The 26,283-nt window shown below is 39.5% G+C and overlaps 1 protein-coding gene and 2 long non-coding RNA genes across 6 annotated transcripts in view; 1 reads left to right on the forward strand and 2 right to left on the reverse strand.

Annotated features, from left to right (window-relative positions):
• Positions 1-26,283, forward strand: part of LOC126399102 (uncharacterized) — a 422,917-nt gene that overhangs the window by 289,949 nt on the left and 106,685 nt on the right. The window lies entirely within an intron of this gene.
• On the reverse strand, positions 7-3,860 carry LOC126399098 (uncharacterized). Its single transcript, XR_007570849.1, has 3 exons — positions 3,749-3,860; positions 3,018-3,138; positions 7-2,725 (listed from the first exon to the last, which is right to left on the reverse strand). It is a non-coding gene; the product is annotated as an uncharacterized LOC126399098 (long non-coding RNA).
• snap25a (synaptosome associated protein 25a) overlaps positions 4,935-26,283 on the reverse strand; it is a 59,142-nt gene continuing 37,793 nt past the window's right edge. The window contains exons 5-9 of one of the 4 annotated variants that reach the window (XR_007570848.1): positions 21,900-22,017; positions 13,645-13,764; positions 9,780-9,924; positions 6,400-6,544; positions 4,935-5,980 (exon numbers count right to left, since the gene is read on the reverse strand). Coding sequence is in view for 2 of the 4 variants with exons in the window: in XM_050058888.1 (XP_049914845.1) it covers positions 6,476-6,544; positions 9,780-9,924; positions 13,645-13,764; positions 22,285-22,402 (452 nt within the window). In the remaining 2 variants the exon portion in view is untranslated. Of the gene's footprint in view, positions 6,545-9,779; positions 9,925-13,644; positions 13,765-21,899; positions 22,018-22,284; positions 22,403-26,283 lie in introns of all 4 variants that reach the window. The other 3 variants (XR_007570847.1, XM_050058888.1, XM_050058887.1) reach the window with 3 other exon arrangements.

The raw sequence follows: 26,283 nt of genomic DNA on the forward strand, positions 1-26,283 counted from the left end.
GGAGAAGAAGCCGAGTTAGTGACATCCAGAATGGCCGAGTTAGCAAGATGCAGTAATAGAATACGAGAGAATGCTGCATTCGAAAAAGTAGAGAATTTTCCATCTCTGTGCGCCGCGGACGCGCACGGAAAAACAGACGCGTCGCACCGAACGTGCGCCACTACAGCGTTGCTTTGGATTGTGAGCGCACTTGACGCGCGTCTACATTGAAACTAATGAATTTGTGCGCGCAAAAGACGCTACATCTGAACGGCCCCTAAGGCACTGCCCAGTCTGGGAAAATCAGATCACAGCATGATTAAGCTGATGCCTGCTTATGTACCACGGCTGCGGCGCGAGAAAGCTAAAAAGGTGGAGGTTAGAAGGTGGACTCCTGCCGCTACAGATGCACTACAGGACCGTCTGGAGCACACGGATTGGAATGTGGTGACTGACGGGACTGTAGACATCAATGATGCGGTGCTGGCCATCTCGGGTAGCCTACATAACATTCTACGAGGACGTAATTATTCCTAAAAACGACTGTTAAAATGTTTCCCAATAATAAACCATGGGCAACTAAAACAACTTCTTAATAAAAAAAAAAGCAATTATTTAATATCAAGAGGAAGTAAAGTGCAGAAACAAATTAAAAGAATGATGATGAATTGCAAAGCAACATACAAACATAAATAAGAAAGGTTTTTTTTTTAGAAATGACTACAGAACAGCATGGCAGGGAGTTCAGACAATCACAGGATACAAGCCAAAGAAACATCTTATGGCTGTGGACAATGAACTTGATATGGCAAATGACTTGAATGATTTTTATTGTCTTTTGATACACATGATTTCAGTACTGAACAGAATTTGGTCTACAAGGAAATTAGTGCCATGAAGTGTGTGAACATTGATATTGCTCTAGACGATGTTAAATCTTATTTCAGACATGTTAAGCCTCGCAAAGCCAGTGGGCCTGATGGTATCAGCTGTAGGACATTAAAGGTGTGCGCAGACCAGCTGGCACAGCCTTTTCAGAGGCTGTTTCAGCTGTCAATAGACACTGGAGTAGTACCATGTCTGTGGAAAAAATCCCTGATATTGTCTGTACCCAAAAACAACAGACCCAGTGAACTTAATGACCTATGTCCTGTTGCCCTTACATGAAGTGAAAAAATTATTTTGAAGCATCTTCTCTCTGACGTCTCACCATTCGATATCTCGTCCCTACAGGGTTTCAACAGACATAGAAAGTTTTAGTAAATAGTGTTCAGACAACTTTCTTGAGGTCAATGTAAAGAAAACAAAAGAGATGGTCACTGATATTAATAAAAAGGGAATCCTGGTCCCAACATCCAGAATTAATGGTGAACCAGTAGAGCGGTTCTCCTCATACAAAAATACCTAGGAGTTGAGATTGATGACAAATTGACGTTTAAAGATTATGCATTTAACAAGTGCAAACAATTGCAGAAGAGGATGTACTTCCTTGGAAAGCTGAACCAATTTAAATTGGACAGCCGTATTCTGGAGTTGTTCTATAAGGCCCTGTTGCAAAGTGTCCTAACCTTTGGCCTTATTTGTGCCTTTGGAAACAGAAACAGAAAAATTGCAACATATGGTCAGATTTGCAAGTACTGTAAAATCATTTGAGTTGATCAGGCCTCGGCAACTCAATTGTACAATGAACTTATTTCTAAGAAGACAGACCAGATTTTAACTGACCCAACCCACCCCCTCTATATGAAACTTCAAAAAAGTAAAAGGTCAAGCGACAGAATTCTGCAGCAGAAAATCAGGACCACTAGGCACAACAAGTCTTTTGTTCCTACAGCAATTAGGCTATATAATAATAGGTAGGTCAACAGGTTTGCTCAATGTTTTTTATTGTGGTGTTTTATTTATTGCTTTTACTGTGATCCTATTGTATTTTGACTGCTTTACTGAGTTGTTTTGACTTAATGTTATTATGGCATTGCATTGTTTTCATTCAATGCCTTTACTGTTTTCATGCCTTTGTTTTTGTCTTCTTTTAATGCCTCTGTGATGGAGAGTGGAATGACCACATGAATTTCCCACTTGTGGGATAATAAACTTTACCTTGAACTTGACCTTGACCTGTATAGGGAGGGAGCAGCTGGAGAAGCAAAGGTATGTAACACAGACATTATATGTGTTTTTGTGTTTGAGATACAGTACCTGGAAATATTTTACAACACTGAAATGATGTTTACCAAAAGCTTCAGAATATATATTTCTGCATCACATCAACATGTCTTTGACTTTATGATGTTAGAGCAGAAAAAAAAACATGTATGTATATATATATATGTATGTATCTCATGTTGACTTGAGAGGAGGACTTGTAAAAACAGACCCTATATGTGGTAATTTGTAAATAATTTTATTTTTATTACCAACATAATAACATCAGATAAAAATATTAAATAGTGGTGGCAACACTTGAAATATATAGGTGGATTCAGGGAAGCACTTGATTTAAAAACACAAGGAAATCAATATTTAAATGCAATATTTTACAGACTGTACATGACCTGATGAGGTGCATCTTCCCCAAAATCCCCATCCCAAAGGGCCTGGCATCCCAGTATCAGAGACCCTCAAAGGCAGAAGTGGTTGCCTTACACGTCTCTCACTTCAGCCAAGGGGCAGCTGGAGGCCAAAGCAGTGACCAGCCAGATCAGGAAACTCTGGCATACTGTGCAACACAGGACGGGATGGATGCCTGAATGGAAAAAAATTGGACACTATTACTGTTGCAGATAATATGCTGCTGCGTTTATATTTATATATCTATCTATCTATTGTATATTATTTTGTAAGTTTTTTGTATTTTTTTTTTAACATTTATATGCTTAATCAAAATAAAGTTCTTTTGACAAAAGTTTTATTTATAAGTGGGTTTTTGATATAATGAAACCTTAGTGTTCAGAATTGAGCTACATAGTTGTATCTCATTACATGTCATAAAAACGTACTCTTCTTCAGTTCTGTGCCTTAAGGGTCCATAGTCATACCTGTAAATGTTGTGGATGTTCTGTGGGGTGTATGGATTCAAGCTGTCATGCTCCAGGCCTGGATGGTCTATCATACATGTAGGATGAACTGGAACCTGGTCCATTACCCAAAAATCTAATACTGTAGGTAAAAAAGACACAAGGCATACTGTTGTTTAAGTACGTAAATAAGAGTCAGGAGGCAACATCACTGCATAGAACAAATATTGACGAGGAACCAACATGTGTTTTACTATGAAACTTTGATTAATGATGTGGAGAAACTGTGATACATTGTACATATTGTAGATTACAAGCACAAGGTGAAGATGATTATAAAATGTAGCTACATTTTAGTAGAATGGTTTCAGTAAACATGACAGCTAAGACTGCTGTGGTAAGATTAATTAATTCATGTATTTTAACGGGGAATGTGTTAGTAGCAGAATTTGCAATAACTTTGTTATTATTACCCAATACAAGCTACATTAGTCTGATTGTAGATAAGCCTGCTTAGATTAAAAAAGGAGTTATTCTTTACACCACGTCATATAACAGCTGAGTGCTGCTGTTGGTGTTTACACGTTATGTAGTAACTGACTATATTGTTAGAAACCTTTTGTACTCTGCAGCAGATGTTTTTAACTTCATTCAGTCAGAGGACAGACATACAGTTGTTCCCATAACATCAGATAAGTTACAGTTATCATGTTACAGCTGAACTATAAGATGGCTACAAAATTAAAACTTACCACTGTGAAATGTTCGGCCCCAGTCTTTGTTGTTTACTGGCTTGTGTTTCTTCACTCAAATTGATAATGGCGGACGGCCGCCGTCATTAGCTTAGCCTCAGCCTCCAGAGTTGAAGTCAGATATGGTAAGGGGCGTGATGTTTCCGATACACGTGATATATGCACCAATCACAACAGACTGAGCGAGCTGACCAATCAGAGCAGACTGGGCTGCTGGGGAGGTGGGACATAAGCCCAAACACTGCGTTTCAGACAGAGGTGCTGCAGCATTAAGCAGTACAAGACAAATAATGTGTGTTTTGAAAATTAAAGCTATTTCTATTTCTAAATCTATTTCACTTGGCCCCAATATTACATATTTATATCAATATGACCCTGAAAATAGGCATAATAGGTCTCCTTTAAACCTCACTGCAGAACACAGTCCCTCATTTATACACACTAAAACATGAGTGTTGACTCAGAAGACAACATGAAGTAACACAGGTTGATCTACAGGAGAATAAATATCTGAAAGCAGTACAGAATGCCTGAGAGTCTTACTGCATTATATTCTATTCTATTCTCATTTTGACTTGTCACCTACTACCTAAGTTTTGTTTTGCTTGACATAAATAAATACATTTCAACCATAAATTGATGCAGAAAAATTCAGCAGAATGCAGGAACTGAGGTGTTTGAGGCTGAAAATTTCCTAGGGGATGACCCCCAAACCCCCCACTTGATATGCCTCTCTTGCATCGCCTCGTCTGCATCACTATGGGTAGTAAAATAAATGTGTAAGTAAGCAAAGGGTTTCACTGTACATAACTTTATTATTTTAGTTAATAATTATGAGAGAGGTCCCTCTTTCTTTGCTTGAGTACCTGCCCCCAAGGACACCGGGACTGATGGTTGATGTGTCTTAGTTATTTCTTTCTTCCATAATAATACTCCAGCTAGATGTAGCCTATATAAATGTTACACCTTGCTGAGTGTTAGTGTATTCATCATGTGTTTTAGTAACCAGGACTGACTCTATATCTAAAAATGTCGAGCAGTTAGGAAAAAAGGGCATCAGGTGGACTGTCTGCTGCATGCACAAATGCTGAGCCTGAGTGGCATTTCTCTGTAAATATCACCCTGGACCTCAGAGAGAGAGAGACTCTCAACTCATTGGAGCAATAAAGACAGACACGAGTGAGACTAGGGTTTATTACTTTTAATCAATTCAGCTAGCTACAAAATGTCCACCACTTCACACACTGACAGGATACAGAGAGGGAGTCTTTAATATTACATGCGTTGAGGACATCAATCTCACGGTTTAACCTATTGTGTCATTCAGGTTTAGGTATTTAATCACCTTACTCTAACTACTTGACATTTTGGCGATTTGGTGTGCATAGCTCTAAAGTACAGAAGCAACAAAAAAACCCTTTTGTATGTATATTTTGTTTAAGAGTATAGTTATTGTTATTCAATATGATCATTATTTTTACCAATAACAAACCACACGGGGAGAATAAACTTACAGATACAGTCTTCTTATAAAAGTAAGGTCTCTCAGAAATATGCGTCTTTGCTTTACATTGCAAACGTTTATTTTTTTTTCAGAGCATCCAAAACCTATGATACAGTACACAACCAGTCCTCATCTTTCAGCACATAATCAACATCTTCATCATTGAACTGCATAATCATTTAGAAAACAGGTCTTTTTTTTGCAATACAACCCCAAGTCCTCATTTTTTTCATCTTTATCTCACTTTTTTGATCCCTTTTGCATTATTTTACAACAAGATGGTCACAGTCGGTAAATATATTGAGACAAAAAGAGTGGCACTATTGCAAACTTGCAGGAGTATGGAACGATCAACTGTGTCCTAATACTGAGCATGCGTTTTGTCAATTTGCTACTGCCATGTTATCATTTTTTATATATATTTTTCAGACAGGTTTTATTTATAAGACTAAAATCTACCATTTGTCATGCAGAGAACGCACAATTCACATCACTTGGAATGCAATGTCTAATACAGCTACAGAGAGTCTAGTTGCACATTGTCTAAACAGTAACTCAGTATGATTGCGATGGAGGAAGATGTACTGTATCAACGACTGCCTTTTGATTGTAAGTGCCCTTTGTAATCCCATTTGTCTGTACCGTTCCTTAGTAAATCATTACTCGTGTTCCCATCGGTCTTCTCCCTTTTGTCGTGACAACACCAAAAGAAGGAGCATGACAGTAGCCTAGATGGAATGACAGCTTTACTAAGACGATACTGAGATACTGAAAAGGAAAAAAATAAAAACAAACAGCTTATATCGCATTCCTGTTATATACTTGTCATCCAGAGCAGTGTACTTTTATATGTATATGTATATATATATATATATGTATATATATATATATATATATATATATATATATGTATAGATAGATAGATAGATAGATAGATAAAGATAATAAAAACTTCACAGGTGAGCTAGAGAGCCATCAAGTCAGCACTATATACAACCTTTGGAAAGAATGATATACGGAGTATAAGAAATCATCTTTTTACGAGGACAATCATCTTGAAAAAGCTCGACAGACGACACACAGAACAACATTTACAATGGGGAAGGGAGGTGATATGTGCATGTGTGCAAACCTAGAAGGTCAATACCATGATAAAAGCATGTCAGCGCCTGTAGATGTGCGGCGCAGGACGCCGGGACGATCATGCTCATGGCTCAGGGCATTTAGCCACTGCCCAGCATCTTTGTGGCGCGCTGGTTGGCCTCATCAATCCTGGTCTTGTTGGAATCAGCCTTGGTGAAGGAAAAGGGGATGAATAAGGAGGAAACAATATGAGTTTGGTTATACTGGTTGTTATTTTAAGCCATGTTAAAAGGAACATGTATAGAATTCAGCAAAGGTGCCCCCAAAGTGCAGCCAAGGGTGCCATGGCCACCCAGATACAATTAATGCCCCCCTTGCAAAAATAACTGGAGGCCGACATAAGTATCTTTAAGACACTGTGGTTAGCACAAAGGTAGTACTATCTTGTGAAACTAGAAAACCTAAGGCATCAATTGATTCTAATTGATTGATTGATTCGCTTCAAATTTAAGGCCAAAACACACTGGCGGTGAACGGAGCTCGTTAAAAAACACAATATTATTTTCAGCCACACAACAGCTATATACGTGTTGGTGCTCCTGGAACGCCACCCCGCACCACTTCATGCCACTGTCCTATTTCCAGCCTCACCACCCCTGGAATAAATTAATTTTCCCCCCACTTGCTCTCTGCTTGTACGTTCCAGCTCCTGTAACAGCTCTTTTCTTCTGCTCCTCTGGCAGCTTGACTCCTCTTCTCAACATGGATGTATAAAAAGAACGCTGTTGCTGTTGCTGTGTCTCATGTGTGACGAAGAATGGATGAGGAGAGACTCATTGTTTGATCCAAACGACTCACAGTTCCATCACTATAAAGACAATTGCCAAAAAGATACTGGCTGGCGAGTCATACAGTAGCTCACTAGCCAACACATGCCCACACATGATTTAATGCAGAGGTGGAAGCGGTACACGTCTTTCAGTAAAAGTAGTAATAACTTTGTGTGGTTGTCTGTTCATGAGTTGCAGCGCAATGCACCTGGTGAGTGCTAGAGGCGGCACTTGACACAAGTCACCTGACGCATCGTGCTGTAGCGAGGCCAATGTCTTTTCAACTTAACGCTGAACCAGGGTATATGCAGGAATCCTGAGGTTAATTTCAATACCTTTTTAAGACTTTTTTAAGACCTTCCAAAAAAACCTTAAGACTTCATCGCCACTTCAAGCTGTCGTTAGCAGCAACGCATCTTTAACTTACTAAACAGTTATAGTTTGCAATTAAATCTATGGAGCACAAACATACAACAGAACTCAGATAAGATGAAAAGGAATAAAGCTTGAAAGAATAAATTAAACCAAAGGCAGGTTTATTAAGATACACCTTAGGTCATAACAAGTAACACAGCTCTACAGCTTAACATCAGCTATTCAAGGCCAACTTGCTGAAAACAACAACCTTATGGCTAGCCCCCTGCACGTGGGATTTAGGGCTGACCCAAAAAATTTGAAGCTTCGAAGCTTCGTTCGATGGCATGGGATTCGATTGTGGGAAAAAAAAATTCGACTATCCGGCTTTTTTTCTTCCGTTTTTTTGGGGGGACCTTGAACGCAACACTAATCATGCCGTCCGTTTACGGTTGTTTTTTGTCCCCTTTAGCCATATGTAAACTCAAAGAACGAGAAGCAATGTCTGTTAGGCATATAAGATTTCATGTTCCAGTTCCAGTTTATGTTTTTAATTGATTGATTGTTTTTGGTTGGTTGACAAATAAAGGCCGGCCCCATTAGGCTGAGTAAAGAAGTCATCTGGTCTGATTGTTACATGAATTGCCTAAAAAAGTTTCACAGTAAATCAGAAAACAGGGATATTATTATTGCCACGGGTTATTTGAAATGGACAAAGGTATTCTTCATTGGTGAGTTAAGGGAGAATAGCTATCATGTAATTAAAAAAGAAAACATCTCCGACAAGGAAAAAGAAAGCCCGACGTGCAATGAAACGAGACCAATTATCCTGCTTGAACACAGACGACTAAATTCTTTCAACAATGTGACTCAAAATAATGATAAAATAGATTTTATTGATGTAAAATAATATGCTGATGGTGACATTGAGTCTGATGTCAGTGACACATGCTGCCCTGAGTCGCGCATCTGTCTGCTTGTGCTGCAGTGCGCCGAGGGTTTTAATTTTTAGTGTTAAATCAAAAGTTAAACACTACTTATCAGCAACCAGAAGTGTTTTTTTGTTTGTGAATATTTTTATCTTAATTCTAGGGTTGCAAGAAACTACTTTTTTCACCATAAATTGTAAGTTATTAACTTTTTTGGACTTTTTTTTTCACTCAGCACTCCCACACACACACCCGATGGCAGTCCGAGTGTGCCTACCTACACATCGTTGTTTGTAATAGTCGCGAGGAGGAAAATAAATTATACATTCATGGATACTTTTTGTCAAAGCTTGAATGCCAAGAAAATTTAATACTTCATAAAATCGCGATTAAGACTTTTTAATACTTTTTAATGGCCTTAATTTTCCAACATTTGATTTATCAACTTTTAATACTTTTTAAGACCCCGCGGACACCCTGTGAACTTTTGGTGAGGAAACAACTGATGTGGCCATTTTTATTAAGGTCCCTTGAACTCTCACCTCAAGATATCTAAATGGAATTGGGTTCTATGGAGACCCACAAATCATCCCTAAACTTGAGAAGGCTTGTTCCCAGTAAATACTGACTGCTATACTGTTTCCAGACGGGCAACTCGCATTACATCACCCACCAACATGAGCGTTTGTTAGTCCGGTGCGGCGCAGTGCATTTCGGTAGTTGTAGGTTTTCTGCCTCTTGAGCAAAAGCAAATGCTTCAGTCCTTTTCCTCTGTTTTCTCTGGTCATGTAGCACCCATTTCAAAGCAGTGGTGTAGTGGAGGGTATACTCAGGTATACGGGGTATACCCACTTCTTTTTCTATCCAGTTACAGTATACCCACCTATCAGCTAAAAAGCCATTGTAATACGTAGGAGGGTATGCCTACTTCCTCATCGGTAACCTACCTATGTACCTAGCAGTACACCCACCTCATCAACTACCAATACACCACTGTTCAAAAGTATTTGTGTACTGCATAGACAGCCCAGTTTCATAAAAAGACCATCTTCACAGGAGTGAAATACATCTTTAAATAAGAAAACGTTGATGGGAAACTTTTGTCATTATGATTCTTTTTGAAATAAAATATCAGTCAAAAATTAACTAAATATTTATAGGTAAAATCTTTTCTGTCTGGGAAATATTAAATTAAATGACTCTTATCTTCACAAATAATATATATAAAATCTAATATAAAGTCAAATTTGGCTGGAAAATAAGTTCATGAAAATTAAAAACTTTATGATGAATGAGATAAAATGAAATCCAGATCTTGTTGTGTGTCCTACCTTCTCCATGATCCTGTCGATCTGGCGGTTCTGGGTGTCGATCTCGTTGCCCATGTCCAGGGCCATGTGGCGCAGGTTACCGATGATGCCACCCACCTGCTCCAGGTTCTCATCCATCTCATTTTCCCGGGCATCATCTGTTACCCTAAATACACACACAGAGAAGGGCAAATTTAAATACTGTGACGTCTGCACCAACACCAGACCACACACACCACATATTGCCATGTTGACTAGGTTGAGAGAGGTGCCGCCTGCTCCTTCTGTGATGCTCTCATCCACATTTCACCTCTGATCCTTTTCTTGGCTTAGAACAGTGTCTGACCTCAGATCACATGTGGACACAAGTGGGATCAGTGCCGCTGCTCTGCATAAGCAGAATACGCAAAGTGCGTTAGGCCTTATCATTACAAAAATTGTATTGAACATTTTTTAGTTAGTTATGGATAGGCCCACCATTGTATTTCATATGTATGTGAATTCAGGCAAAATTAGATGTTTTTACTTAATATAGGGCGACATCTGCTGGTAAACTTTTGAATTGCTCAATGTAGTAGTTTCTAGTGATTGCTGAATGAAGCCTCGTGAAGCATTTTCTTTATTTTTCTGAGACCACTAGATGGCTCTTTTTGCTCAACAAAAGGTTTAAAACACACTGAATTGGCATTCTTTCAGCCCTTCTCTTTAAACCAAGAGCGTCATCTAGTGGGCTCAAAAAAAAAAAAAAGCTTCATGAGGCTTCATTAGGCCATCACTAGTAGTTTCAGTAATTTGAAATTGGGGGGACAAAATGCCACCATTGTTTTGCTTGCCTCTGCTCTGCATTTATTGGTTACATAATGTGTATGATTTGAGTATTTAATCTTTGTTTAGTCTGCGTCCCACTAGATTTGCTTTAATATAAATTTTCATTGTGAAATACATACTAGATATATGAAAATATATCAGTATAATGAAGTGCTTTACTGATAAACAGTAGACTTAGGCTAATGCATATGATGAAGTTTGGAAGCCTTCAAATGGGCCTCCAAATGGTTAGGGATCCCGTGCACAACAGTTTATATTCTGTTTCCTTGCTGTGTTCTTTTAGTTTTAATTATTTAATGCTCAAAATACTTACACTTTTTTGTTTTCGTGCCCTATATCCTAATTTGCAAATTAAAATGAAAATCTATGTCTGAAATATACAATAATAATACTACTAAAATGAATGATTCTTCAAAATAATCTCTGGGACAAAAAAAGCCATAGAATAATGTAGGTAAGCTCTTTTTATTTCTCAAGTTAAATAAATTGTTTACTGTTAACGCCACCAAAGCCAAGACACTTACATCACTATCAGATTGGTTTTCATCCATGCAAATGGCTTAACTTTTGTATGGTTAAGGTTAAAAACGCTTTAGCAGCTTGTTGTTGTCACTGGTCTGGGTCTGTTGGGACAAAATCAGGACATCCACCTCTCACTTCAGTGCTAGTATGTGTGCCATGTTATTGTAGTGAAACCAGAAGAACCAAAGGAGTCGTTTCGTGAGTCAGTTTGCTCTGGACAAGAACTTGGTTACTTAAAGAACAGGTCTCCTTATTATTAGCAGTGGTGGTAGCTGCAGGTGGCTTTGCTGATGCTTACGTTACATCAACAGGCTCTTTGCTGCTAGCAGTATTAGCTTGCCGCTCCCAGCCTGCATTTGGTACAGGCCTTCACGAAGTGCACCAGGCTTTGAAGCCTCATTTTGTAGTGGCTATACAGTGGAATTACTACTGTCATGTCATGCCCAGCGCCCCAAAAAGACTTTTTCTTATTGACGTACTTAACAGAGAGACGTCACAAGCCCCACTAAATGACCTGTTTCACTATCAGGATTTGATCTATTTGGCCTGGTAACATTTGGATGTAGAAAAGCCGCAAGATGGAATCATATTATCCCCAATCAAGTTAGCAGAGTGCTAAACTGGAAGTAGCCTGCTCAGCTGGTGGAAGTCTCTAGTACACCTGCTCTATGGCCATACTATGTAGAAGCAGTAGCAATCATTCACGTAATTTTATACACAGCTGTTAAACTTTTTTGGCTTCATGTGCCACTGAGCAACTATTATAGGAATGAACGAAGTCTCACCTTCCGTGCACTATTCACTTCTTTTTATACATCCATAATTTCGTGATGTAGAATTTGACTTTGGAAGCTCTACTGTGTCGTTTTCTGAATTTGTCTGTGTTCACCTTGTTTTGCCCTCATGGAGCCAGGCCAGCATTATTGTATAATTACTTAGACTAACCCCCGACAGAAAAAGCAGGCAGGCGAGAACGGAAACAGGTTTGAATCTGGTTGAGCCTCTAGTGCCCCCTGGGTAATGCAGTTTAATTAGGGCTATTATGAATTGCCCAGAGAACCTGATATGGAGAGGGCAGAAAAGAGTATTGGCAGTGTGTGAGAAGTGTCTGTGTGCAGGACAAAGTCACAGTATACCAAAGATTAAATTATAGAAGCCTTAGTACTGCGTACGGGTGAGTACTGGCCCACTCTGAGCAATGCTTTGGCTCTTTCTAACCTTGAAAAGACTTTTAGCTGATGAAGAATACAGTAGTATGGAAACAGTATTTTTTGCTGTACACGTTCATTCACTTCAAATTGATTTAAAGCAGTACTCCAAACTTGGAAGACATGCTATGCTACTGTAAGCATGCTAACATGCTCACAATAACAATACTGACAATGATGTGCAGTAGGTATAATGTTCACCATCTTGGTTTAATGTGTTAGCAGTCCTAACATAAAAACCATACAAGACAGCTGAGGCTAATGAAACACAGAGCGACATTGCGTTCCATAAAGTGCTACGCTAAATGCTGAGATTCCCAGAGTGCAGAGTGTGGCAAACGCCCACATCTCTCCAGTCCCAAACTGAGACTAACCGAATGACTTTATCAGCTTTAGTATTCTATTCACAGAGGAATAGAACCGTACAACAGTTTCATGGTGTATGCTGTTTTCATGGGTTTCAATGTAAATACATTCAGCTGATATTCAAAACTCAAACTGATGAATTAAGGGTTTTTTTTGTTTGTTTTTTTTCCTACTGTCATTTTTATCATCTTTTTTAAAATGTATGAAGTCTAAGTCTTGTGTCAAATGTTTAGATTAAAGTTTACATTAACAGAGGGTTGCAGAAAATTTAGTTGGTTAAACACATATAGACACAGATACAGATAATGTTGTACTGGCTCACCCCTTCTGCAGTCTGTAATGTCTTGTTATTGAAAATAGAGATTTCAGTAGAGGTGATATTTTTGAATTACATTTTAGTCTTCTCTCTTTTGTCAATAATATTGCATGTTAGTTACAGTTTTTCCTAACAAACATTGCACAAAACCAAAAACCTCTTCCGGAGAAAAAGTTCGACATTTTGAGTAATACTCTTATTTGCCTTTTTTTTGCAGAGAGTTACATTAAAAGTTCTAACCGCTCTCATGTGCAGGGATGCACTGATATGATATTCTGGGCTGATACCAATGTTAAAAATAACCAGCTGTCAGACGGACTATACTGATTATGTTGTTCTACAAATAAAATAAAATAAAATAAAATAAAGTTGACTTGACTTGTTGTTATTTTCTTTTTGTTGTAGTTTATTCCCTTTTTCTCCTGATTCCAATCTTTATGCTAAGCTAAGACATGAGAGAGCTATCAGTATTGTGTCCATCTGTCTCCATGTGGGTTCCCTCCTGGTTCTCCTTCAATCTAAAATGTCTGCACCACCTCCACATGGACACTTGTATTCCTCTCATATGCACACACACACACACACACACACACACCACACCTCAGTCCATACTTTTCCATCTCCTTACTTCTCTACCCCCTCATACCTGCGGATGAAGCCTCCACTGATGGCCATCTGTTCGCGCTCATCTACCACGCGGGCAGGCTGGCTGGCCACCACCCCATCCTGGTTGTTCCCCCAGGCCTTGCTGGCTCCACTCTTCATCCTGGCCAGCGACAGCGAAGGGGAGGATGAGGATGAACAGTTACTCAATTGGCTGAACGACTTGCCATTTACCTCAACCAGGCTGGCTTCCCATTAATCAAATCTACACAAAGAGCCTTGGATTTGAGGTACTGCAGCGGCATGTATATATCAGTATGTGGCTTGATCAGCTGACACAACGTGTTATTTGGTTTCATGCATCCAGCACATAAATATATGGTGGGGACTAGACTAAGTCAAGCAAAGCATAGCAGGCACAGACTAGTTGGTAGATTGGGTTTGGTAGGTACAGGCTCATTCTGCTGTTATACAATAGTAATGTATGTGATGTTATATCTTGTAGGTATATAACATATTGTTTGGAATCAGGCACAAGTCACATTTGTCTGTTTTGTACAGTCTAGGCATGCATTTTAATAACTGCAACATGTGGGATGACTCAGACAATACTCCCCTTTTTTCCCTTTAATCCATCCTACTGGCACTTCTGTGTAGTTGCAATGTCATCCTCTCTCCCCACACTTCCCCCCTCCCATAGTTAAATGTCCCAGTGTGACAGAAAACAGAGAAGAGACAAGCTTTTGGCAGACACACAACACAGAGGGTACAGGACTGTCACATCATTAGGAGGGACGACGAGGAATGCAGAGAACACACTGCCAAACGACAAAAGGAAACAAAACAAGAAACTGGAGGGAGTCAACAGAGAATAACACCATGGTTAACTCTTCCTACACCTACTGTAACACCCCCACCCTCACTTGTTTTTTTTTGTGTTTTTTTTTAAAGTCACCACTTTTCTCCCAGGTTCAGAGGTGGATGTCAAGTCATGGTGAGTCAGAGGAGGAAAATAATAAGGACGACGCTAAAACATCCCAAAGATTCTTCAGTATCTGCCTCTGTCTAAAGAGTAGAACGTGTGTGACAAATACAGCTGCAAATACAACAACAACATCCGAATTAGTGTGTTTTGGCACCAAAGAGTCGAGGATAGAGGGCAATGTAATACCCTTTTTCTACACAGTAAACTAATATATGTGGGTTTACTAAATGTGGAAAAACCAACTAAAATAAGTGATAGACTCCTTTTCTAGTATCAGAGCCGTGTAGAAGAGTATGCCTTTCTGTGTTGTTGTTTTTTTCTTTTGGTGTATCACCTTCGACCATAGAATGTATATAAAGATGGACAATGCTTTTCCACTTTCCCCACTGCATAAAAATGAAGACAGAATATCCCAGACATGGCTCCTGCTATCTTGCACTGGTGATATCATTTGGAGCCAGAGTCTGCCAGGTGGCAATCCCCAGTGGTATTGAGGTCCCTTCCAACTAATTGCTAATCAAATAGCAAGCATAGCTGTCAATCATCACCTTAATTCCTCTTTTTCAACATTAGATTTACGAGTTAAAACCAAACTTATCAGACAAACAAACACTGGAACATACAATAACATGATACGTGACATAACATGACCTAAATGACCTAAACACACAGGAACCATCTTTAGGAAACATTTATTTGACGTGTACTTTGAGATTTGAGTTTGGCTCATGCCACATCCACTAACATGGAAGGCGTAGGGTTTATGACCTGTACTGCAGCCAGCCACCAGGGGGTGACTGAGATGTTTTGGCTTCACTTTTGGGTAGGTGTCACATCGCTCATCTTTATATACAGTCTGTGCATTCGACATCACAAATGCGCAGCAAAACAGGGTTAGTATACAGTTTAAAGCAGCATGGAGGCCAGTGAAAATGTTATGGTGGTCACTTCTTTTTTTTTTTTTAAATGTATTACTAATTCAGTCTCCCTTTCAAACTTGGTGCTGACTAATCCTAAAAGATGTTTAACTGCTGCTTGGATGTACTTTATGGCGGTGTATTATTGCATGAAGCTAGAAAAGAGGTAAAAATGCCAAGTGTCAACCTCCAGGGCTGAAAAATAAAGCAAAGTGCCAAAAACTGCAGTTCCTCTAATGGTCACTTGAGGCTGGCTCAAAAAGTGAATCAATCCACATTGAAAGTCTTGTTACAATAAGGCAGACAGTAGGTGCACCTGGCTTTGAAGCCAATTTTTGTAGTGGCTGGACAGTAGAATTCGAGTCAAGTTTTTATATAACTCACCTGTTTACATTTTATTAAGGCTTAAAGTTACACAAATTTAAGGGCAGGGCCCCTTTAGTGACAGGCTGTCTGCCAGGTGTCGCTACAGTCTTTGAGTCAGATCCACAGCTCCACGCTCTCTTCCACATATGCTCACTTTTGACTCCAAAAACCCAAGAAAGCAACGGCAGCTGATCGCAGCTGAAGCTAAGAAATAGCCATGACTACTGTAATTAATTTGTCTGGGAATGAATGCCGATTATGATCTTGCTTTTGTCTTTTGTGGGAAAGGTTACAATGGGTTACTGGGGTTTTTGTCCAGTGGAAGAGAGGCTTAACAGAGAGATGTTCTTTTTTTTTATTTCTGTAGTTATGGTTTTATTGTATCTGTAACTCCAGAATTCCAATTTTAAGCCAATCACTTTATACCTGTTCCATTCTTTCTCCTGAGAAATCACTCATATATATATATATATATATATACATATTTTTCATCATCCATTCAACAATATTTTGTCATTTCTATGCTCATATTGTGGCATCAGTTGCTGAGTTTTGTATAACCTTGGAGTGCTGTGTGGATGTATTCTAGCTGCATCAGGGATGGCGATGGCTCAGCCTCCTACACTGCTTTTATTAATAGAAATGGACTGAGGCAAGGCTTTGCTTAGCTCCCTCTCCCTGCTGACACACACCAGTATTGTAAACACACACGCTACCCTTGTCTGAGTCCTTTCATTTTGATCCTATTTCTTCCCAGTGTTTTTTTCTTTTGCCTTTGTTCCTTAATATTGTGTATACTTCTCCTCTCCTCTCCTCTCCTATTCCATCTTCACATCACTTTCCTTTCATTTTATATCCAGTTTGCGCTCCTTTGCAATTTGCTTCTCTGCAGTCTCATAATGGATATAATGCACTTCTCTAATCAGCTTTGCTGTGATTGAGCTAAAATGATCTGATTAGATCATATGAGGATTGCAGATCCCATGGTAAAACTGAACTCATTCTATCTAATTCATTCCCTGAGTGACCTACAAGTTGAGCTATCCACCAATCAAAATCCACTGATGGTATGATGCAGACAGCAAGAATCCAAAGATATTATAGCAGAAAACCAGGAGTCAGCTAATTCTGACAGGCAGCCAGCATGCTGAAGGGATTAAAAATACCTCAGCATGTATGATGGAATTAGTCTAACTTTCTGAGTGGAGAAAGAAACCCAACAAAATATGTCCCCTTTGTCCTTATAGTGTCCATCTATGTGTGCATTCAGTTTGAGTCAACTTCCCAGCAAGCTATCATGCCACTCTCTGATATGGCTGACCTACATGTGAGCGAGTTCCCCGCGGGAGAGGGAGCTTAGCGAGCAGTACTGTTGAACAGGATAAAGCCTGGATAAAGGCTTATTTAGCACAGCGCTCTGCAGGAGAGGTGGCACTGCAAAGAAACTGCAGCAGAACCAGAGGGGGAAAACAAGGCAGCAGTGGGCTGGATCGCCACGCGGAGCCATGTAAAGACATGAGTACCACCAAGTACATGCACAGTGGCATGATGTACCCATTTACACATCAAACATAGCTCCATCCCTGAAAAACATCTTACTGCGCATGTGTCCTAACCCAGTTTCACATCCCTCCTGTTTTTCTCTTTTGCTGTGAATGTGTCAGACTGTCATTTCTCTCTTCTTGTCATGGGTTCACTGCCTTCCTTCTAGCATTTGACAATTTTGTCATAAAGCATTAGCCTTTTCTTTTTCTTTTTTAAAAATCATCTAAAAATCTCTTCCTTCGTCTCTCATGCACTTTCTTATGGACTTCAATCAACACATTTTGGTCTTTTTTTGTGCGCTTGATTTGATTTGGTCTAGTCTGTTAAATCACAAAAAACTTGGCTGTATATGTATTAGGGCCACTTTGAAAGAAAAAAAATAATATTATGAGGACAGAGTAGTAATAATTTAATGAGAATAAAGTCATACTATTTCAAGAAAAAAAGCCATAATAATACAAGAATAAAGACGGCATTTTATGACAATAAAGTTGTACCTTGTAAAGAAACAAAGTAATAATATTACGAGAATAAAGATGTAGTTTTATGACAATAAAGTCATACTATTTCAAGAAAAAAAAGCCTTAATATTACCAGAAAGAAATGGCTGAATTTAATAAGAATAAAGTTATAGTATTTCAAGAAAAAAAGTTGTGTAACATTACGAGAATAAAGTCGTAATTTAATAAGAATAAAATCATACTATTTAAAAAAAAAAGGGCTATTACTCTGTACTATTACCAAAATAAAGTTATAATTTAATTAGAATAAAGTTATACTATTTCAAGAAAAAAAGTTAGAACTCATCCCTCCTGCGTGTCAACAGTAAAATATGAAGTTAACACGAATGGCTCTATTCAACTATTCTACTAAAGTTTATGTAAACAGTGTTCATTCAGCAGCTTTCTACATCCTAACAACTGAAAATGAGAACTCAACTAAGTCTAAAAAACAGTGAGGCAAAGGTGCCTTACATGAGAGTCTAACTCTGACCTCTGACATAAAAGTGCATAACAACTCATCCAACATGTCTTCTCCCTGATTAAGACTGTCCTATTTTATACAATGTCATCTGACTTTCTGGCATAAAATTGCAAGTTTAATCATGTAATTATGACTTTTTCTTGTAAAATTACGACTTTATTTCCTAATGTTACGACTTTTTTCCCTGACATTCCATGACATTATTCTCATAAAACAATGTTGTTATTCTCATATTATTACAGCTTTTTTTCTTGAAATAGTACAGCTTTATTGTCATAAAATTACATCTTTATTCTCACAATAATATGACTTTTATTCTCAAAAATGCAACTTTATCCTTCTAAAATTAAGACTTTATTATCGTAATATTATGACTGTTTTTCTTGAAAATTAAGCTTTATTCTCATAAAATTACAACTTCATGGGGTGACCTTTTCTTCTTGAAGTAGTATGACTTCATTCTCATAATATTGGTGCAAATTATATGTAAGTATTGCTTGAATATTTTGGCATAGTTTTTTTTTATTTTTATAATGTTGCTGTGTTGGAAATCTATCTGTTTTAAGTTGAATCTGTCATCTTCTTTCATGTTTTCTTCCCAGAGATTTTGACATTTTCAAAAGAAGACAAATTCATTCATTCTGCTGTTTATTCCCTGTTTACCATAAAAAGCCCCCAGGCTTTGTGCTACCCGTGGTAAATACAACATCAAAAGATTTGTTCATCATCACCATCAACATCATCAACATCACCTTCAGTGTTAATATTAGCATCATGATCTTAGCATCATCATGTGTAGCATTGCTGTTATGAGTTGCATCGTCATGCATGCATGAGCATTCAGAGGGTCATGCTCATCAATCATTCCATGTCATTGGCACTTGGTGGTTTAAATAATGGTGGGGGAGGGGGGGTGCTCAGAGGGAAACAAGAGGTCTTGTTGCCTGCATAGAGGTGAGGATCTACTGGATGTTAGAGCGGTGTGGTGGTGGCAGAGATCATGCAGATGAGGAGAAGTGTCAAACAGTCCTGGACCAGGCTAACCAAAGGCATTTTGGGACCAAGATCACTGAATTTCCAGCTGGAGTCAACTCATTAAAATGATCTGAGTACCAAGATGCTTCGGGAGCCTCAGCCCTGCTCTTTTGATTAATTCTGTGGTTTTACCGTTGGGAAGGCCGAAAGCTGCAGTGATAGCATTGTAAGAGTCCCCTCTTCCTATCACAATGCATTTTTAAAAAAAAAAAAAAAAAAAAACAATTCCTCTTTAGGAGGCCTCTAGCAAATGTTACAAGTGGGACTTCTACAATGGCCACACCTGCATGTAGATGACTCCCATTTAAAGGTGTTTTGAGAAGTGGAAGCATAGAGAATAGGGCACTTGGAGAAGGGCACTTGGTAGAAGGGTGTTAAGAGAGGCACTTATTGATGAACCATGGCCTTGGCTGAGTGGGGAAGAGCTTTTGTGGAGGACTGGACTTTTCAAGCTTGGCTTTATAGGATTTGGGTTTCACCCAGTCTATTTGCAGATATCTGGTGTCTTACATGGTTATTGATACAGTGTGTAATATGGGAACATTGTGCTACTTCTCAAAGGGCCAATCGTGTGGCGATGGCTCAGACTGATGAACTATGGGTTGCTTTGCTTGCCAGTCGTGGAGCTGTGAATTCTGGGATACTTATGTTTGAAGGCCAATCTAGGGGAGATATGCTTAAACAATCCAAGGCTGCTGCATGTGCCCGCAATTATCTACAGTATTTGGCTGCATATTGTCTGAATTTGCAGTAAAGTCGAACTGAAATTGAAGTCATTTTTGCTCTGAAATCTCTGTATGTATCCTTGTTGTCCTGCATGTTGTTGTCTTGTGAAAAAATATTTAGTTTATTTTTCTGGCATGAAGTTTTGGTTCTGACTGACAAAGTGTCTACTGTTTGGTTGGTACAGTGATGGAGCTGTTGCTGAGTGGCCACTCCCTACATAACTTGGTGTTTCAAATAACTGGGTAATGTATAGGGGTGCTGAGCTAACAGGACTGCCTGTTGCTGTGAATTTCAGCAGTCTGGGCATTTGCCATATTCGGAACCATAAAACACAACCAGCTAATGTTAGCTTGGCCGCCTCCTTGCTAGCTTATATAGTAAGATGGATGCAGCACTGATTGTGTTTGACCTGCTGATGACTGAGCAGGTGAACATAAAGTAATGTCTAGTGGGAATCTGTGCTACCATTAGCAACCTTTGCTAACTACCTTTTGCTTTCAGTGAGGGAGCTAGTTGGCCCAGCTTGCTAGCTTTCACTTTGCAAGCACAATATAAATTTAACAGCATGATGAGTAGTGCTTGGTATCATTTAAAAAAATGTTGATCCCAGTACCCATATTAGTATCATTAAAGTGATGCCGATACCTTCTACATTCAGTGCCCATAATGTGAATGGAGTGGTGTGTAGTATAGCCATACTTTTGAAAGTTTTGGTGGCATCTCAGCATGCTGAACTGCCATCACAGACTGTATGGGTTGTAGCTGCTGCTGCGGGAGTGTGAGCTCAGTGCTGGATAGTTGGTGAGAGTTTGCTGGGCTGCACACACACACAGTGACAGGGCTAACTATTAGCATCTCACCTATTAACCTGACCTAATGGTTATTAATGGGTTTGACAACAGAGTCAAGCCATTTCAGTATTGGTGTGAGTTTGTTTGGACCATTTAATGGCTTGGTGTTGGATGTTAGCTGCCATTGCTGTTAGCTCATGCTAACCAGGCAGACAGTGAACTGGCCGTTCGCTTGGATGTGGGCGACCAGAGATGGCAGCAACAGGTTAGCTGATCCAGTAGCACATCATGATGGTCCGGGATCAGACCCCAGGTGCAAAAGATGATGCAATGCTGGCAGGCCTTTCATTTGACATTTTGATAATACTTGGTACTGGGTTATTTTGGTTGATACCTTAAAGGTATCGAGTACTGATACTCACTTCTTATGACAGACCCTCACAAATGTAGAATGTTGTGAAGGAACTTATGTCCTAAATCAGTAATGGTAGTCTCAATGTCTAATGCTATGTGGACCAACAGCATGTCATCCCTCAAATATCAGTCAAACACTGCCATGGGAAACAGCCATCCAGAGGATTAAACACTTAACAAACCCAAAAAGGATGTCCAAAAAAGGTTTTATCTTATTTTGGAAAATGGCAAATCATGCAAAATTGCAGCACATGGCTGCAGATTTTCTTTAAACAAGATTCAAATTTCAGTTCGACTTTAAGTGTACTCTGCATTATTTGTGTGTGGGAGAATATATCTGAGAGCACATCATGGCCTCCAGGACCTCGTAAGGGTGTGAAAGGGGTGGAGTCAGAGTTTATTTGGAGATGGAGCAGAGCGGACTATTGGCTGATGGCCATCGTGATGTCACTTCTACCTCGATTATATTTTGATTTCTTGGATAGTTATTCTTATCTTTGAATGGCAGGCAGGCAGGCAGGCAAGCAGCACCTACTTGTTACATGGACAGGAGCAAAGACCACAGAATTTCCCTAGATCGTTCAAATTCTTTTCTGCATCCTTCATGTCCTTATTGATTTGGTCCATTCCCTCCTCGATGCGCTCCAGTTGCTCTGATTAAACACAAGTCATTTATCCCCCACAGAACGAAGCACGAGAGAGAGAGGGAGAGAGAGAGAGAGAGAGAGAGAGAGAGAGAGAGAGAGAGAGGGAGGAAGAGGAGAGGAAGAGAGAGATAAAAAGAGGACAAAGGAGAGAAGACAACAACTTCAGACACTCACTGTGACGAAAGAAAGTCAAACAAAAAAGAAAAAAAAAGAGGAAGAACTGGACGCCACCACATATGTAAAGAACCTTTGGGGCACATTGTCAGTACCTACTTGTTACATGGACATATGAAAAGCCCACAGCATTTCCCTAAATCTTTTAAATTTTTCTCGGCTTCCTTCATGTCTTGGTTGATATGGTTCATGCCATCTTCAACACGATCGAGTTGCTCTGGTCAGGACAAAGGGATGACAGTAGTGGAATGAATTTCATTGACTGATTGACAGAAATATGAGTAATGATGAGCAGTAACTGAGCCATGTGTGTATACTCTGGTATGTGTGTGCCAGTGTGTCAGGGTGAGAGATTAAGACTGAATTTTTATTGAGTGCATCAATTTGGTGAGATAACATATAGACTTTTTGGGCCAGAGAATTAAATAAACAGCACAAAAAAAATCAAATAATGACAATAAGTTCTATTTCTCAATGTACTTGGAGAATTCTGTTGAAAGTTGAAATCTTTTAGAGGAATAGTTTGACATTTTGGAAAGTGTATCCAGCCGCTTTCTAGCTGAGTGTTAGGGCCCTGACACACCAAGCTGGTGTGCCGTCGGTTAATATCAGCCCTTCGGTGGGTGAAATTACTCTGATTAGCAGTTCAACTCAATGCACAAGAAGATAAACGGAAGTGAGAAGTGAAAAAAAGGGCGTGAGATCAAAACAAATTTGGTACGATTATCTTTGTTTGTAGCTTTTTAGCAGAAACGTTTGTAAATGTTTGTGTTATTGTTTGCTAGTACACAGTAAATATAATTTGTTCTTTCAACATCAGGTTGTGTTGTTAATGTGCTGACTGGCTATTTTGCACATTAACATCATCTTGAATCTGTCCTGTCAGCCTTTCAGCTTCCCTTTTTGAGTGACAAATACAGACTACTGCCGCGTGCTGGTACGGAGAGTTATTTCCTCCAACACAAGCACAGAAGATACATGCCATGAATGTATAAAGAGACTTGGATACAGCGTTGGGGATAGGGCCCTATGAAATAGTGATGGGAGGTTTTCATTTAGTATTACTCGGAGCCTTCTATTTTAGCCTAATTTTGCAATTATGAATGGTTTGTGTGTTAGTTAGCAATTTTTCATTCAGTGTTTTCATAAAAGCCTCATTTTTATGCTTTTTTTTTCATTACAAAAAAAAAATCCACGGTGCCCTCTCTCCTTCAGTTGCACGGACGGGTGGATGGTTCTTAGATGTCTGTGCGGGATTGTTGTTGACCCTGTTCTGATGGATATTTTCATTTTACAAATACTCAGCTTTGCAGTCTCCAATATCATTGATGCGCTTGCATTTAAATCCGGCTCTCCCCTGTCTCTCTGTCGCTCTGTGTGTACCTGGCCTGTCCCACTACACTCACTGTCTTTGGAGCATCTGCCCCCCTTCCTTCTTTCACATAATGGTATGATCCTAGACTGTCCTCGCATGTGATTGGCCGCATGGTGTGCCCATCAAAATAAAGTCCCGCCCCTGCCTACATGGATTCTCGGCAGAGCTGAGCAAGAGCCTCTGAAGAGTCGCTTCTCCCAGACGGGAGTCAGCTCTTCTCGTTGGCTACAAAGAATCGGCTCTTAGAGCCGGCTCGTTTGCGAACGACACATCACTACTATGAAAGTCGCTCAGTGGCACATGAAGCCAAAGTGGTTCAACTGCCACAAATAAAATTACATGGGTGATCCAGGGCCGATCGGCACTGCTTCCTCCGCACCGTGTGACCCATAGAGCAGGCGCTTAGAGACTTCCACCGGCTCAGCTGGCTATTTTCAGTTTCATGCTTTGTGAACGTGAATGGGGATAAAATGATTCAATCGTCGGCTCTTCTTGACTTTTCAAATGTTATCCTACCAAATGGATGTAATCCCGCCTGTGAAAACAGTAATTTCCCTAAGGAATGTAATGCTCAAAAAAAACATCCACTGATTTACAGATGTCTTTTTTGTCATGTAAGTCTATGGGAAAAGGTCTTTTGGGGCCGCAGGTCACCACATGACAGACCCGGAAGTTGTAATTCCACTGTTTGGCCACAATGAAAATTGGCTTCAAAACCTAGTGCACTTCCTGGGGCTCTGGTACATGCTAGTTGACCATTGGCTGTAGTCTTCGAGGTGTGTTCGTGTGCAACTTTTGGCCAGAACACAGGCGGCATGAGGCGAAGCAACAGTCTGCGTTTGTCACTGCTAGTTTGGTTTGGTGCATCTGAACTTTAAGGTGAGAAGATTAATACCACTCTCAGGTCACCTGTATGCTCCTTATGAAGCTACAGCTAGCAGCCACTTAGCTTAGCTTAGCATTAAAACTGAAAACAGGGAAAAACAGCTAGCCTGGCTATATCAAAAGGTTAATAAAATTTACCCTCCACCAGTAACTTAGCTTACCTTAAAGACTGGATGTGGGGGGAAAGAGCTGTCGTGGGCAACCCCCATAAATCCATAGCTAGTTGTTCTTACACCTTAGAGGTAACAGTAGGTGGATTTTGTCACAGTTGTTGTTACAGAGCCTAGCTAGCCATGCTCCTTTCAGTATTTATGCTAAGCTAACAGGTCAAAGAATCTTTTTTTTTTCCCAATCTTTTCATCAAATGTATGCAGAAAAGAAAATACATGTTTGCCATAATGTCAAACTATTTGCTTAATTGCTCCTTGTGACACATTAAATTTTAACGTCCGACAAAAGAGTTCAAATCCTTGCAACAGTGTTTAGAGCAAACATTTTATAATTTCATCAGACCAAACCAAAGGAATCTTACTTGAGGGCTGTATATTGTGATGCTAGCAACATACAACACTGGCAGGTCCTTTTCACACTTGTGATGAATTTTTCCATGTGGATGTTGAGCTATTTTTTGGTCAGACATCCATCGACTGTAAGGCAAAATAATGTGTCTTTGTAAGCTAATATTGAAACAATATTAATGAGTGTAATATGACGTGTTTTTCAGTCTGACTAAGCCCTACAGAAGCAGCCATGATACAAACCCCAACAGTTACTGGAATTATCAAAATAGAACTGAAATATACATGGCTCTGATGGCTGTAGATAAAGGCATGAGCATGGTAAATATACCATAGTTTTTAGTTAGTTTAGTTTAGTCTTTCACATACCAGCTTTGGTGAATTATATTGTTTAAGCTGGCTGCCACAGTGGAGGGTATATAACTGTCTTATTTAACTGACAATTGTCTGTGTTACTGTGTGTGCCTTTGCAAATGTTCAGGCTAACTAAAAGAATTTCAAGTGTGATTAGATTGTGGTTTATGAGCGTCAGGGCCTTTGTCATGCTGATGTGGTGGATGGTGGGCTGGTGACTGCTCCACAGCACAAAGAATTATTCATCCTGATTGTGATTAAAGAAAGTACGGTGCAAGTGAAGTGTGAAAGGGTGAGGCACAGTTAAATATGGAGCTGATTCAAAAAGTAGTTCATTGACTTTTTCCCGATTTGTAAAATCCCTGGTTGGTATGCATTTATGTAAAAATATTCAACCAAGAAAGGGTCCATGTTGAGTCAGTGTTATCAGAGTGAAGTGGGGTAACAACTTTGAGCATGCAGCTCTTTTTAAAGATTGTGAGGAAAAAAATGTCAGGGTCTAAAAGTTTTATATTTCATTTCTTTAGAGCAAACCTCTACACCCTTTATTAAGTGTCTTGAGTATCATTTTCCATAAAGCTACAGGCTCTATTGACTAAACAAAATCAATAATGCAGGGTCAGAGGTCAGCTCAAGCTCACCAATCAGCCATTGCAACTGGTTTTAGAGTGTTCATCCTGCAGAAAAGTGTAGACACTAGGGACGAGAGGATAAATGGATGGTCAGAGGAAGGATTCGGGCTTTCATCCCCCTAAGTGTACAAGTGTGTTGGTGCAATAGCGGCTCTTTTTTACAATATGGGGAATTGTTTTATACTGTATGTCTTCCAGCCAATGGGAGAGCTGATGGCCCATGTCCTCGTCAGATCCAAGTGAAGCACAAGGTACCTCTTCATAGTTCCACACTACCCCTATTAACTGTTTAATGTTGCACACTTTAAACCATGGTATTCAATGGGGGTTGCAG

Source organism: Epinephelus moara, chromosome 12 (genome assembly GCF_006386435.1).
Source record: "Epinephelus moara isolate mb chromosome 12, YSFRI_EMoa_1.0, whole genome shotgun sequence".
NCBI classification, from domain to species: domain Eukaryota; kingdom Metazoa; phylum Chordata; class Actinopteri; order Perciformes; family Serranidae; genus Epinephelus; species Epinephelus moara.